The sequence below is a fragment of the Falco peregrinus genome, chromosome 1 (genome assembly GCF_023634155.1).
Source record: "Falco peregrinus isolate bFalPer1 chromosome 1, bFalPer1.pri, whole genome shotgun sequence".
In the NCBI taxonomy this organism is placed as follows: domain Eukaryota; kingdom Metazoa; phylum Chordata; class Aves; order Falconiformes; family Falconidae; genus Falco; species Falco peregrinus.
Genome location: NC_073721.1, coordinates 101,931,347 through 101,945,536, shown reverse-complemented (window position 1 = coordinate 101,945,536; position 14,190 = coordinate 101,931,347). Strand labels below are relative to the sequence as shown.

Sequence of the window (14,190 nt, the reverse complement as noted above, 5' to 3'; positions counted from 1 at the left end):
GTTAATGTTAAACTGGTGAAGATTCTGGAGCAGCTGTTCAGCATGAGCAGGGTGACCTTTTGGCAATTCAGTTGTCAGTGCATGCAGTGATTTGTGGGATGATGAGCCATTTACTTTCTTTGGGGAGAAACTATTTAAAATCACCTTTTTTTAATAGTAAAAATTGCTTTTTTGCCTGCCTTGGGCCTGGTTTGTGTGAAGACTGAGGTATAATGTGAACCCAGAACAGGGAGCTGAGCCTGTTACAATCTTAACCCTTGCCATGGTTCTAATTCATGCAGTGGTAGTAGGCAGCTCGGTGAGGGCTCTGTCTGCCCACCTCAATTCAGTGATTTTTAAATACACCATTGTAGTTAAAACTATCCTAATGCCATAGCATGCCTCTTTTTTGGCTGTTTCTTCATACCAGTGGAGCTATTCCTCTGCTGGAGCAGGTCTAAGCTAGATTCGCATAATTGTCTTCGCAGTAGGGGTTTTACTGCAGTCATTGTTTTGGGCTTGGAAACAGAAGCCTTCCACCTTCACAACCGCAAAAGCACAAGATGAACCCAGAAACTTGTACAAAAGCAGCAGCTAAAGCAGACCTCAATTGTTCTGCCTTTTCTGGTGTCTGAAAAGAGCAAGAATAAGTGTTAATCCTTCTCAGCCTAACAGCTGAAGACACAGAGCCCTGCTGAAATGGGAGTATTTCTGGTAAGTGGCCTGGGCTCTAGATGGATCCCTGGTTCAAAACCTGCGGTATTTGACTCGTGGTGGTAAAATAACAGCTGAAAATTCTGGTTGCAAGAGAGGGAAGGCTTGTACTACTAATTCTTTTCTACTTTGACATGCTAAAGAATATGATTTTACAATGTTTTAATAATAGGCATGCTCAGAGAGTCAGTGGAGTAAAAGGAGTTGTAGCAGTGCCTGTCTTCTGCAGCTGGTCAAACACACTTCTGTTGGAGGAGGCTGTTGTGGCCAAACTGAATTTATTTTGCATGAAAGGAACATGGGTCCTTACCTGAAAATTTTCATGAAAACTTGTTTTCCCCCCATAACTAAGGAAGTAACTTCGGAGGGCCTTGATTTTTAATTCCATTTTCAGGATTTGCTTTTAGTTTGTATTTACTTCATGGCTTGTCAACAGTGCATTATATGGCTTTGCTGGATAATCTGGTTCATATTAATTGTCAAAATGTTTTGTATTGTTTTTATTATAATGTTCAGCTGATTCTGCAGTCTATTAAGGGTCTTTGGTTTTGAAGGTAGTGTTTCTGTCCGCAATAAGGGTTTCCTTGGGTTATTTCATTTGAAGTAACCATAGATGCGTAAGTAACATCATCAAAAAGGGTTTTCTTGCAGGCTTTTGTTTTGCAGAAGAGTCAGCAAATAATTATTCCTGTTTCGGATCTCACTGTTGTCGAATTTTTAAATATTAAAAAATTTCATGCTAATAGGAATTTCATGCCTTTTAACCAGCTTCACTGCTTTTATTCTGAAATTATAGGCCTGTTCCCCAGCTCTTCTGTAAATTGCCAGGAAACTGGGGGCTGTTGTCTGCTGAGGTTCTAGCTTCCTGCTCTAGCATTTATTTTTTCCCCCTGTGGTTAATAATTGTTTTTATCATGCTTGTTTGCCTTGGCTGAGGTGAGAAGCCAGAAAAAGACTGTGCTTCATTGGTGGAAGCATGTAAATTCATTTCCTAGCATAATTTTGAATCATCAGAGCATAGGTGCATTTGTATTGAGGCTACAAAGACTCAGCAGCGGGTTCCTGGTCTGTGAGGCTGGGTGAATCCCACCTTGGGAGGCAGGGTGACTCCTGGTGTCCGTGACTGCCCCAGAAGCAGCTGAGTGCCTAATCCCCATCAGCATGCTGGTGCTTCTTCAACTGGCTTCCTGATTTATTTTTATTTGGCCCAGGTTTTTACAAACGTACATGGTTTATTTGTGAAGGATGTCCGTGAGTGCTTGATTCATTCCTCCATTGTTCTGCAAGAATTGTTCCTTAGGAGGTCCCCTCGGACAGTCGGCATGTGAGACATCCAAGATACTTGTTCACAGCTATGAAGTAGATTTTTTTTTTTTTTTTTTTTTTTTTTGCACCTTTGTAAGGGTAACTTCGTTTCTTTGGGCCCCAGTTAACTGCCTGGAGCACAGGAAAAATGAGTATGTGAATCCTTTGTGCAAGAGGCTTGTTGTACTGATAATATGGTGCCTTGGACAATGTATCATCAGACATCACAGGGATGCTACTGCAAATGCTTGTTTTCCTATGCATTTTCATTTCCCCCTTCCTCTGTGATAGGCTTTGCTTGTTAAGTTAGCAGGCCTTGGGGCTGACACTAGTCTTGTTTGACATCCAGCGGAAAGCTGATTCCCAGCTCACTAATTAGAGTATGAGTTGCACCGTTTGCTGCTCTTGCTGGTTGTGAAGGGTGGAAGAGAGCCGAGAGCACCTGAAGTTCCTAACTTCAGGCACCTCATTTATGTATTCCAAGTTGGGGACTAAAATTTCATTTGCAGTTGATGGAAAGGTAAATCTTCCTAGAGGTCCCTTCAGCATCTTGCTTTGAAGCATAATTGGGGTGCTCTTAACTTGCCCATGGGAGCTACTTGCCAGTGTTGATTTTTTCTAGGCAACTTAGCTCCTCGCCTGGCTGACTTTGTGCTAGTGCACCCTCAGTTCCTTGGGCCTGGTTGCCCTTCAGGAGCCCAGTCCATCTGAGATGCATCACCTTGATACTGTCAGTCAAAAAACATTCCTGTGTTTCTTTCCTGCAGACGTTTGTCAATGATGTGAGGATTCCTGACCAGAAGTACATCACCCTAAAACTGAATGATGTCATTCGCTTCGGCTACGATATCCTTCTCGTTTGAAGAGGGAGTGAGATGTGGTCTTTGATTGGGTTTTGTGTTGGTTGCTGCATGGAGAATTAACAGCGCTAGTTGTGACTAATGAGTAAGGGTGTTTGTTTTGCCTCCTGGAGCCTTTGGATGGCTCTTTACCAGGTGGAGAAACAAAAGCTTAAGAGCATATTAGGCATGATGCCTGCTACCTTCATTGGACTTTGAATCGGGCCCTGCACTGGCAGTACTAACTGTGGAGGTAGTGACTGTGAAGGTGCCTCTTCAGTCCCTTTCTAGGGAAGGGTTGAGGTTTTTTCTTTTTATTTGTATGGTAACTAGCTGGTACGAGTTGGGGAGCAAACATATTTCATATGCTTTTGTATGAACTAACATATTCCTATTTTTTTTTTCATCCAGCTTGGGTGTTTTTGTTAATCATTTCACCCAAATGCTTGTTTTTCAGACAATTTGCAGGTCTTCAGCCTTAGACATTTAGCTCTGGGGCTTGTGGTCAGACCTTTGACTCTGTATGGAATGAAATTTGCCCGTGCAAATTGCTTCTGTCAGAAAATGTGAGAGTCAATCTGTAAATTTCACCTCTATTGAGGGAGGCTAGACTGCAGTTACTGCTTTGTTTACAGAGTCACAAATCCTGCTAGTGTCTGCTAAAACACCTTTGCCTCCATCCCTTTCCTTTATATCCTGATGTGGCTGTATGACTGGCTACAAGCGTAGATGTTGGAATGACTTTCAGAGTCTGCAGAGCAACAGTGGTAAGTAGGGGTTCCTATCGCTGCCTTTTCACGTGATCTAATCCTTTTTTTTTTTCCACTTTTTTTCAGTTGCTTCTATCTGCCAAACTTTACCCACTCAGGCTTAATTTAGAAGTAGCAAGTATCTTCTCCAGGTTTCTTCTTTCTTTTGTGGGGAAGTTTCAGTTAAAACAGTCCAGACATCTCTGAAACTAGAGGCAAAGACTATGTTCTAGCAGTGTTGGGGAGGAAGTGATTGGCTGGAAAACTCTTGTGCATCCTTGACCCCAAAGTCACGTTCTTGTGCCTTTTGTTGTTCCCATGATAATCAGTTTTGCTTGCCATGCTGTAGCTTTTGAAATACTCAAAACCTTGCTGGAGCCCAGAGGGCTGAAGCAGTGAGGAGAGGTTGAGCATTCCTGGTCTTTTAGGGGTCTGGCTGCCTCCGCTCTAAGTAGCGACAGTGCAGGAACATTCACTGTTGCAACAGGGATGCTTAAACTGATGTGTGTGCAATCCTGGATCTGCTGGAAAAGGTGGCTTTCTAGGCCTTGTGTTACATCATACTTCTGGTCTTGGTCTTGTGCTGTCTTTTTCCATTTTAAAAATAACAAATCCTTGCTTCACAGTGGTATTTCTTTTTTTCTTAAAGGGAGGTAGTTGCTGAATCTTAAAAAAAAAAGGGCAAAAAAAAAAAGCAGATTATCTGCCTTCAGATCAGTATTTGAATGGGGTGGGGTGCAGCTTAGTGTTCAGGCATACACGGTGGGGAGAGATACTGAGTGCTGCCCAATAAAAGAGCACAGTGTTCTGGGATCAGGTCATTAAAGGTGACATCTCAGTGTGCATGTGATGAAGCCTGTTACAGTCCCATCTGCAGCCCCAGTTCTAGCTTTTCTTGACTTTGCGGTTTTGCAAATGTATTTTTGATGTAGCTGGTCATGTGTCTTCTGGTCTCTAGATGCGTGGGGAAGCTTGTAGATTTGCTGTGAACCCCAGTCTAGCGAAGGCATAAACCAGTGCCTAGAGCATGGGTAGGTTTTAATGGCTGCAATACAGGTTTAAACTTTTTGTATAGAAAGCAATTCTAAGCACTAAGCAGCCGAGTTGGAAGTGCTTAGTCCTGCAGCCCTTACATGGATATTTATGTGCAATGAATGATTGCATTTATGAATTAATGGAATTTATTGCCCTCAGCAGGAAAACTTCAAAGAATGTAGGTTTTAGTCATCTTTTTACTTCTGCATAGTTGCCATGGCAGTTAAAATCTCTTCCACCCCTTTGCTGCTTCAGTGCCAGTCCTTTTAGCAGCGCTTTGTGTACCACGTTAAGCTCAGTGTGGATGACAGCATCTCCTGAGGTCTCAGTCTGCTCTGCGCTGTTGCATGAGAGCGTTTGTCTCTTTTCCATTTACAGTTTCACTTACAGACTGTGCGGAGTTTCCCTGCTATGCCAGTATCACTTGGTTTATTTTTAGTCTAACATTTTCCATCTTTCCTTTTTCCTCCCCTTTGCTCTGATTGGTTTGTTGATGATGACATTGCCAGATGCTCCCCACCCCACCCCCCCCCACCCCCCCCCCCCGCAGTGTTGCTGAGGATTATTGCTGAGGCTCAACCATGTTGAACTCCTCCCTTCCTAATAGGTCACAGCAGCTCATGACCTGATTTACTTTTCATCTCAGAAGCTGCACTGGCTGAAAGGCCTTGGCAGGGCAAGAGAGCACCATAGTCCCAGGCATCACCATCCCCAGCAGGGAGCTGAACTCTGCTGTTCACTTGTCCAGAGCATGCAAGAATGCCCTATCTTGGCCAGGATACCATGGGAAGAGAGTGGTTTGCCTGGAGCTGCCAACCAGGTGGAGAGGAACGGGGTGTGCATTGAGTCAGGGGTCTGGTTGCTCCCCTGGGTCCTGCACGGAGCTGCTGGTGCTCCTCCAGGCTTCTTCTGCCCTGCTCCCCTTGTCTGCCACCCTTCAGTTGGCGTGGGTCTGGGCAGCAGAAGCGATTGCATGCTGTCTTGCAAAACATGCATGACAAAGGCCATGGTGGGATACAGCGCAGGCAACTTTTAATATGTATTTTAAGGTTCTCTGGTTTTGTGATCTTGGTTTTTTTCCATGATTAAATGCTAGATTTTTCTGTCCATCTCCAATTCCTTTGCCATTTCCTTAATGAGTTCTGTACATTCAAACATGTATGTCCTGGAACAAATTCAACACAAAGTCCCAGAAGAAGCATTAAAGGTAAGGGTGTCTGGATGCAGGTGCATTTTTTAAAAAATTTTTTAAGTGCTCTAGTAATGGTCAAGCAAACAGAAATATTAAAATACTCTTGACAGCAATGAAATGTTCTATAGTGTGAGTCTGTCTTTGGATTGGGACTTAATAAAACCTTACTTTGAGGGATACATTTCCCAGTTATCTCCGCTCTGATCTCTGTCATCCCTGTGCTAATATGTAATGAAGTTATTTATGATTTTATGACTACCAACAAAAAAATTTACTAAAGCTGTAACATATTAAAGAACAGCCAGCACATTAACTTGTGGGTGAAGCACAGCAGAACTTGTTCCCTCTGAGAAGTGGAGTCCAGATGCTTTTTTCTGAGCATGGTGACTTAGGCCAGCTCCATCACACTTCCTCCAGCAGGCTTAAGTTTTCTTAATTTATTCCTGTATATCATCTCATTTTTGCCTTCAAGCTTCCGGTGTTTTTACTTACTGAATTGTCCTCTGAGTGAGGCCTTCTTTAAACAAAGGGTTCAGTAACAAGTATGAGCATCTGCTTAGCTAAGGCAGAAAAGCAACTCCCTCTAGGAAGAAAGCTGTCACGTTCAGCTGAGGGACTTGGGCTATCAGTGCCAAGCATCACCTGCCTCCTGGCTAGCAGATACTGTCAGTTTAGACCTGGTTCCACGTTTAAGACTTGGAGGGAATTGGAAATGTAACAGCTAGAATTGGGCACATGATTCATTGAATTTACTTAGGGGTAATCTGGATGGGTATGCCCTTTTATTATTTTACTTGTAATAAACCCACTTTTAAATAGCTCATTTACTATGTTAATGTGTGAAGCCTGTTTTAAGGCAGAATCACTTTCCTAGCTGGAGAGAGCGTTTGGAGAGAAATAATTAAGATATATTTTAATTGTCTCTGCTGAAAAACTGAGATAATGCAAATGAGCACCCTGAAAGAATTTATAATGTTGCTTTAAGAACAAAGGGGATTTTAGGATTTGAATCCTGAATGGAAAACGGCCTACGTTCTGTTTCTTCTTGGTTTGTTCTTTAAAGGGTTTCCTAATTAGCTGTTTTGCAGAACTAACTCACAGTGACCTTCTAGTGAACTAGAATTGTCACTTAGTCTTCCAAATGGGGTACTTGCAAACCTCTCAGCTGGCCTTTCTGCTGTTCTGTAGCCTCTACTCAGGTCTCTTTTTTTTTTTTTTTTTATTTTTATTTTTTTTCCTAGAAGTTAGCTGCACTATTTGTCTGTGTGTGATCATCTGTTTGTGGGGGAAAGGTGGTTTATCTTTTACATGGGCTAGTATACAGATCACAGGGGCACGCTGCAACTGTTGCTTGTTTCTGCAGCATGAGAAGTACACCAGCCAACTTCAGATGAATTACAAAGGCACAGCAATGAAGAGGGCGGAGCAGCCCATGGAGCACGGTGTCTATACTGAGTCCCCACAAGCAAAGCTGGAGAAAGGAGAGAGGAAAGCAATTACAGGTACTTGCTCTGGAACCAGTTAATCAAGATTCAGAACAAACTGCAGCTCAGCCCTGCACGGGGTCATGGTTCTGACAGTACAGTGTTGTGGGTTGCATCTGGGAGCAGTTCCAGAAGGGTCCTCTTTCTAATCCTCTGAGTATTCCAGAGTCTCAGTTTTTGGAGATTCAGCCTCCAAAAAAAAGGATCAGCTGGTGTGATGGCTCAAGCATGCCGTGTTGCAGTGTGTGTGCTGGAGAACCTGTGGGCTGAGCAGGTTTGGTGAGTTCTTTGGCACCTGTCTGGTCTATTTTTAATTTCCTAATCATGAGCTGGTGTTTGAACAGAGACGGTGACTCAGAGTAGAAAGCGTGTGGCTGCTGTGGTATGGTGCTGACAGGCAGGGGAAGAAGCAACAAGCCTTTTTTTAAAAAAAGCTCTGTATGGTCTTGAATGACTGTATTTCCTAACGTGCCAAGATGTGGAATTGAAACTGACTGCCAAAGTGGGAGACATTTGCTCCAGGTTCACTGTTCCCCAGCTGCAAACCTTTTCCATTTGAAAAACTCCTGCTGTTCTCCATTTCTTTACCCACTGCTGCCTTCCTTTAATGACCCTTTGTCAAACTTGCTCCCCCCCCCCCCCCCCCCCCCCCCCGTTCCCCGCGTGGTGGACCAAGACCTCCCAATCTTGTCTCACCTAGCTTCCTATCTCCTGTACGTACACTGCCCTGGCAGGTTCTCCCCAGTTCTGCTCAGTTATCAGCCGGTGGCCTTCTAGAGCTTGATGATGCATGGGAGGAACAAATGCAGTTTTAAAGCATCCCAGTGATGGATGTCTGCCAGAGGTGGTCTTGTGGCACCGGAATGGCAGAGCGATTGGAAAGCTTTAGGGTTAGCAGAGAGACTGCACACGGGGTCTCTTGGAGGAAAAAGCAGGAAGGTGAGTGGAAGGAAGGAGATTAGCAAGTAAAAGAGTGAGGCAGCATCTTGTGTCAGGTGACCTAGAGATAGATGCAGCAGCTTTCTGGAAAAGGGTACAACTTCGGGTAAAAGCTGTTAAGGCTTTGTGTGGAGTGAGTTGGCTGACCTTAATCTCCCATGTATTGTCTCTATTAAAATCCCTCTAAGCTGACATAGTGTACTAAAACAGTGCAATTTTTCTCCCTGGTTTTGTTGTTGCCTCCAGCTCTATGTGAAAGTACATGCACATGCACTCCTGTGCCCAGCTACCGTTTTCCGCACCTTTTTTTGTGTTGCTTTAGCTGTGTCTGTGTGTCACCTTCCCCCATGGATGTGGCATTTGTGACACTGCCTCGCAAGCGCTCAGTTAAAGGGATGAAGCTGGTGATGATTAACCATGATATCGTGGAGGACGGGAAGAGGGGAACCTCACAGAGAGGAGCGCTCTCCAGTTGCCTTTCAAGGGTCATAGGATTTTTGAAAAGCGTTGGCAGTAACTGGGCCACTTTGCCAGTAAATGGAGCCAGTTTGCATTTGCTGCTGCCTGGTTGCATGAACATTCTCATTTTTATTCTTGCCACCTTCCAAAATACACTCTGGATGATTTTAACCTACAGAGAATAAGTGGTTGATATTTGGAACACCTTCAAAGTCAGGATGTTGACTCTTCAGCAAGGTGACCCATTTCTCTAGCGGTGGTTTGCAGAGCTGCGTTATGTTTCTGTCACTGGTAGGCACTAGGTCTAAGGCAAAAAGGACTGTGCGTACTTACTGGGGGCCAGTGCTGAAGTATGTCACATGCAGTGGGACTGACAAACACACAAAAATCTGTGAAGTGCTGCTAACCCCACAGAACGATGGAGGAATTCAGGGCTTTGTTAAAAGTATTTTGCTGGAGTGGACTGAAGCCTGTGGAAGCAAGAGAGGGAGCCTGAGCATTAAATCAGTGCCTCCCTCCAAAAAGCACCTGTCACATGAGCAGGATGATCAGTGAGTCCCTTTTTCGTCTGCGATGTGACTAATTCACCTTGTCTTCAGCTGCACACATGCACAGTTTCTCCTTGGTTGCTTGGAGGAGTGGCAGCAATTTAGCATGATTAGTGGAAAGAAGAATGTAGGTTTTCTTACAGGGAGTGGGCTTGCTTAGTGGCAGCAGTAAGAGGCTTTGGGGAAAGAGCTGTTTTGCTAAGCCTGTAGGTATTTAGGAATTTGCATTGACTAATTAAAGCAAGGTCTGGGGTGACAAAAGCCTTTAGAAGGATCGCTTCCCAGGGCCTGAGTGGAAAAGAGGCAGAGGGAATGCAAGCTTTCAGGGAAGAGGTTTAAGAAAACAATGTGAACAATTAGAGCTGCTTAGAAATGGGAGGGAGGTGAGGGGCTGAGGATAAAGAGACCCAGTGGAGTGAATGGGAAACAGCCATTTAGCCTTTATGCGGTTGAACTTGCCAGCTTTCGGGTGTATGTTTCTTCTAAGCAGAAAATCATCAGTCTCTGTGAAATACTTGAAGCAAGAAGCTTGGTAAGCCCTATGGGTTGGACATGGATATGAATAAGAAAAGTGCCCCCAGTTCAGCTAGTTAATGCTAAAAATAGCCATCAGCTCTTAGGTTGAAAGCCTTAAGTGATCAGGCCAGGTACAGCCTTGAACTGAGCAGATTTTAAGACTGTCACGATCCCCATCTGTTGCTACCTGAGTTGAGGTACTGGATGAGATAAGCTACTTTGTGGTCTTCTGTTCTCAACACAGTTAATCCTCAGGCTGATCTTAATTTACTTTTTTTTTTTTTTTGTGTGTAAAGCCCTCACAGGCTGATGGGACTAGCTAATGCTGAATGTGATGACTAATCTCTGAGTAACTGCTGCAGGCCCGAGTTTCCAGGGGTGGAGGTTGCTTGTAGTGTCCAGCTGAAATGGGCATCACCTGCAGGAGCAGGACTTGAGCTTCTCCTGGGATCTGTGAAATAGATTTGCTCACCAGGTTAGCGTCTGTGCCATTAGGGAGTCCTCTCAACATTGTGGCCAACTTGAAAGTCTTGTTGGTGTGTGGGGCTGAGGTCAGCAGGCAGCATGGACAGAGGCAGTGGGAGTTGTGCCCAGTTGTGAAGTGGTTTCCATGGTCCTTGGCTGCTTTCCCCATGAGATCATGGTAATAGCTATTTAGACACACAGCTCTACCCTAGCCTTTAATTTAGGGGAGTGGTGATGGTGTATTTGTTTTGCTTCCGAGCTAGGATGGTGGTACCTGCAGCATGTTAAAGATTTGACCGTGTAATTAATATAAATAGATTTGTGATTATCAGTCTGATTTGAAAGCCTCTGGGATCTGTGTATGTTCACAGCAGGTACAAAAGATCAGGGCTTAGGTTAGGTTTGCCAGGCACATATGAAATAAGTTCTGCAGCAAAGAGTCAGAGAATTGCTTTATGGTTATTCCTAGTATGTCTGAATTCTCTGTTTTGGAGATGTAAAAAAGAAGAGATGTAAGGAATTAATTTTAAAATATTATAGCTAGATCATCTTTTTTTTTTTCCCCCAAGGCCTCTGCTGTAAGAAGCCTGCTCTGTGTCTTCCGAAGATGGACATTATTGTTATTAATAATGAATCAAAAAGAGTTTGACTTAAAGCAAGCTGGATTTCTCATGCTTTTGTTATGACTTGCTGTGGACAGCTTCAAAGCTGTGTGTGCTTCTGTCAGCAAAGAAATTTGCCATTGCTGCCTGTCTCATGACAGTTGGAAGCTTTGTGAGGACCTGGGCGAAGTGCAGCCCTCAGTCCTGACCACAGGGGACTCCTTCAAGGGGAATTGGACCCCTCTGCAGTGGGAGCTGCGTGCTTGTCATGAAAGCTCTTCTGCCCACACGCTGATAGAAGGCAGCATTAACACAGGCTTCCTCCTTTCCCTTTTATCCCGTGGACTGTATTTTTGGTTCTGCCCGGGTGGTGTTCTGTCCAATTCACTTCTCCAGACATACATCCTTTGTATTGACACGTCTCATTTTCTCTTACTGTGGTGCCTCTCCTTCAGGTGATCAATAGTTCTGTATTAATTTAGCAGGCCATGTTCTTGTCAGACTTGTTAAACAAATGGACCTCCCTTGTTCTGTGCTAAAACAACCTTCATTTTTTCTTTTGAGTGACTGCCCCGAAGACTGAAATCCAGGAGCAGAACGTGTATATCAGTTGTCTTCCCTGTATTACACTGTCACCAGTAGCTCAGTATTTATCTAGCTGAATGCTTGTGCTGACCTCAATTCAGTTATCTAAAAGGATGGTTTTCGGGCTGTCTGCCTGAATTGTTGAGCCAAGAAATATGTCTAAATGAATTGGCACCATCTGGGTAGCCTGGCACAGAGTGCGGAGAGGTGGTAACGAGCTGCCATCAATTGGAGTAAGTCTCATGTCATTAAAATGACCGAGCAGTTAGTTTTCATTGGTGTTCCTCACTTCACTGCTGACTTGGGCAAGCCCCGAGTCCCTGCTCTTGCAAAAGCTTCCATCTTACACTAAAATATAACGGATAGGTGGTGGCTTCAGGATGCTATGTGTGTCTCGGGACACAGGCAGATGCAGTGCTCTGGATGCTGCAGGTCCAGCTTGAGGTCACTACCCAAAATGCATCCCAGCTGGTGAAGAGCAAAGCCCCTTGGCACAATTGCCTGTGTAGCTGCTCCCTGCCCTGCTTCTGTCACAGCCATCTGGTTTAGCTGCCTTCCTATCATGCTTCCCCCAGCCCCCCTCCTGCCCTCCCCTCTTTATACAATATTGTCGTGTTAGAGCTGGAGCAGGGAGAGGCGTCAGGTTGGTTGTGCTGGCAAATTAGAAGGGACAGAAGGGTCTAACATGACCAGGACAGCAAATTTGTGTAGCTCTTCTGAAATCAGGGAAATTTTACTCTGGCTCAGCATCAGGTCACTTTCAGCAGTAGCTGAGAATGAGGGTGTCTGTGTCACTTGATAATGTTATTGAAAATACAAATTAATATGAAGGCTCAGTGGAAACATTAATTGCTCTTAAAATATTGAAACTGTCCCCAGATAACAAGATACTGACTCCTTGGCTTTCCATCTGTGCTTTTTGCAGTCTTTAAAATGAAGTTCCAGTTTATTGTGGAGGCAGGGAGGGGGAAGGAATGAAGAAAAAAACCCCACAACCAAACCCCACAGAAGGGAGCAGGTGTGTTACACGCGGTGTAACAGAGGGTCCCAGGTGGAGCCACGTGAGCTCTGTGTGATGGGCAGGGGAGGACCTGCTGCCCTGCAGTGAGCGCAGCAGGGTGTCTCCCACCCTGGTGGCCCCAGGTCTCTGCGCTCTGGCCAACCTGATGTGCTCTCAGTAGGTGCTCCTTGACATGCCCTGGGGTTTTGGCTTTGTGCTAGCTTTTGTCAGAAGGGGAATTTGGGGAATTTCCAAGCACCTATTAGGGCTCTTTAGGGTGGAGGGAAAAATTTGAGAGGACAGAAGGAGCTGGCTCGTTATTCTTTATAAATCCTCTTGTTTTTTCTTTCTGCTTTCCTTGCAATCCCAAAGTTCCTCATCAATAGAAAAAGTCTGACCAAGGCTGACTTGCTCCCCTAGCTGCCTTTTCCCTGTAGCAGAAAAGCTCCTGAGGGCCAAAGGCAGTAGCTCCTGTGTTTGGTATGCAAGTGGGACACAGCTCTTAGGAATGCAGCAGCTTCTGGGAAGAAGTCTGTCATGCAGGATGGATGTGAGTTCTCTTAGCTCACCTCTGCCCCTTTGAAAACAAAATTTTCTTGGAACAGGTAACTAGAATTTTCTAGACTAGGGGGCCTTTGGGATCCTGTGAGGGGCTGGGATGTGCTGGAGAGACAATCTGCAATGAGGCAACTCCTTGCAAGGTGCAAGCGGTAACAGCACCCACGCTTGGGAAAGATGCTGCTTGTACAAGAGTCAGTGTGAGATGGTCTTCGCATTTCATCTGTAGGGTAGTGTGCTCAGGATTTGTTCCACCAGCAACTTGAAATAAACCACTGATGAGCTTTCATAATTGATCACATTAATCTGAGACAAGTATCCAAGATGTCCTGTTTCTTAAGGGTTGAGCCCTTCGCGGTGCCCCATTGATCTTTAGGCACGAGTTACCCCAGACATAGCTGGCTGTTGTTAATGGATTTGTCCATTGCCCCAAAGTGTTTTTCTCCTTCTCATGGCCCTGACTGCCTCTTGGCCATCAATATTGATCACTAAGATAAATACTGCAATTCAGAGGGTGATAATCCATTGTAGTGTGTACCCAAAAGAAGTGCCTGATGTTGGTAGAGCAGATCCTGCATGATTGGGGTGGGGGGTCTAGTGGGCCAGTCATAGCATGAAGAGAGGGCGGTAGGTTTCTGCTAGGTTGTGTGACGGGAGGTCTCAGCCTAGCGGAGACCAGACCCTATGTTTGGGTGCCTCAGTTCATTGACAAGCTTGTGAATAGGATTCTCTCTCTCTCCCCACCCCCACCCCGCCCCTCTCCCTGGAGTGGTTTACCCATCCTCAATTATGAAACATATTGCTTGGCAATTCCAATTTATTCACAGTAAGAAGTGCTTCCTCCTTTGAACTTTCAAAGGCCGCCTACATAATGTGAACACGGTTTATCTTCCGTGCACTCTAGGCAGAAAGGAGAGTAACGCTTTCAGCCTCTTTTGATCCTCGGTGTGAAGGGAGGCAGCGTGGTTAATTTTGAAAGAGGAAGAAGGTCTCTTGGGAAGGGCCTGTGGGCTGCATCTGTAAAGCAAAATTTTTGTCTATGGACTGCCAGTGTATGAGCGTGTATCTCTGGAACTATTGTAGAAAAAAGTAGCGGCCATTGGGTCTGTGTAGCTTCAGAAACAGCAGCCTAAAATCAGTTGTCTTTTTTCCCTTGACTTCCTCTCTTGGCTTCCTGTATGTTAATGACTAATTTCTGTCATCTCCCTGGTAAAAGCAGGG

The 14,190-nt window shown here is 44.8% G+C and overlaps 1 protein-coding gene across 7 annotated transcripts in view; it reads left to right on the top strand.

The window, feature by feature from the left end:
- The window catches only part of CEP170B (centrosomal protein 170B), a 60,508-nt gene that overhangs the window by 14,523 nt on the left and 31,795 nt on the right, over window positions 1-14,190 (top strand). For 6 of the 7 annotated variants that reach the window (XM_027779375.2, XM_027779378.2, XM_027779377.2 and 3 more), the window contains exons 1-2: window positions 5,767-5,828; window positions 7,177-7,315. In XM_027779375.2, the coding sequence (XP_027635176.2) occupies window positions 5,778-5,828; window positions 7,177-7,315 (190 nt within the window). In that variant the 5' untranslated portion in view covers window positions 5,767-5,777. Of the gene's footprint in view, window positions 1-2,765; window positions 2,845-5,766; window positions 5,829-7,176; window positions 7,316-14,190 lie in introns of those variants that run through there. The other variant, XM_055808800.1, reaches the window with a different exon arrangement.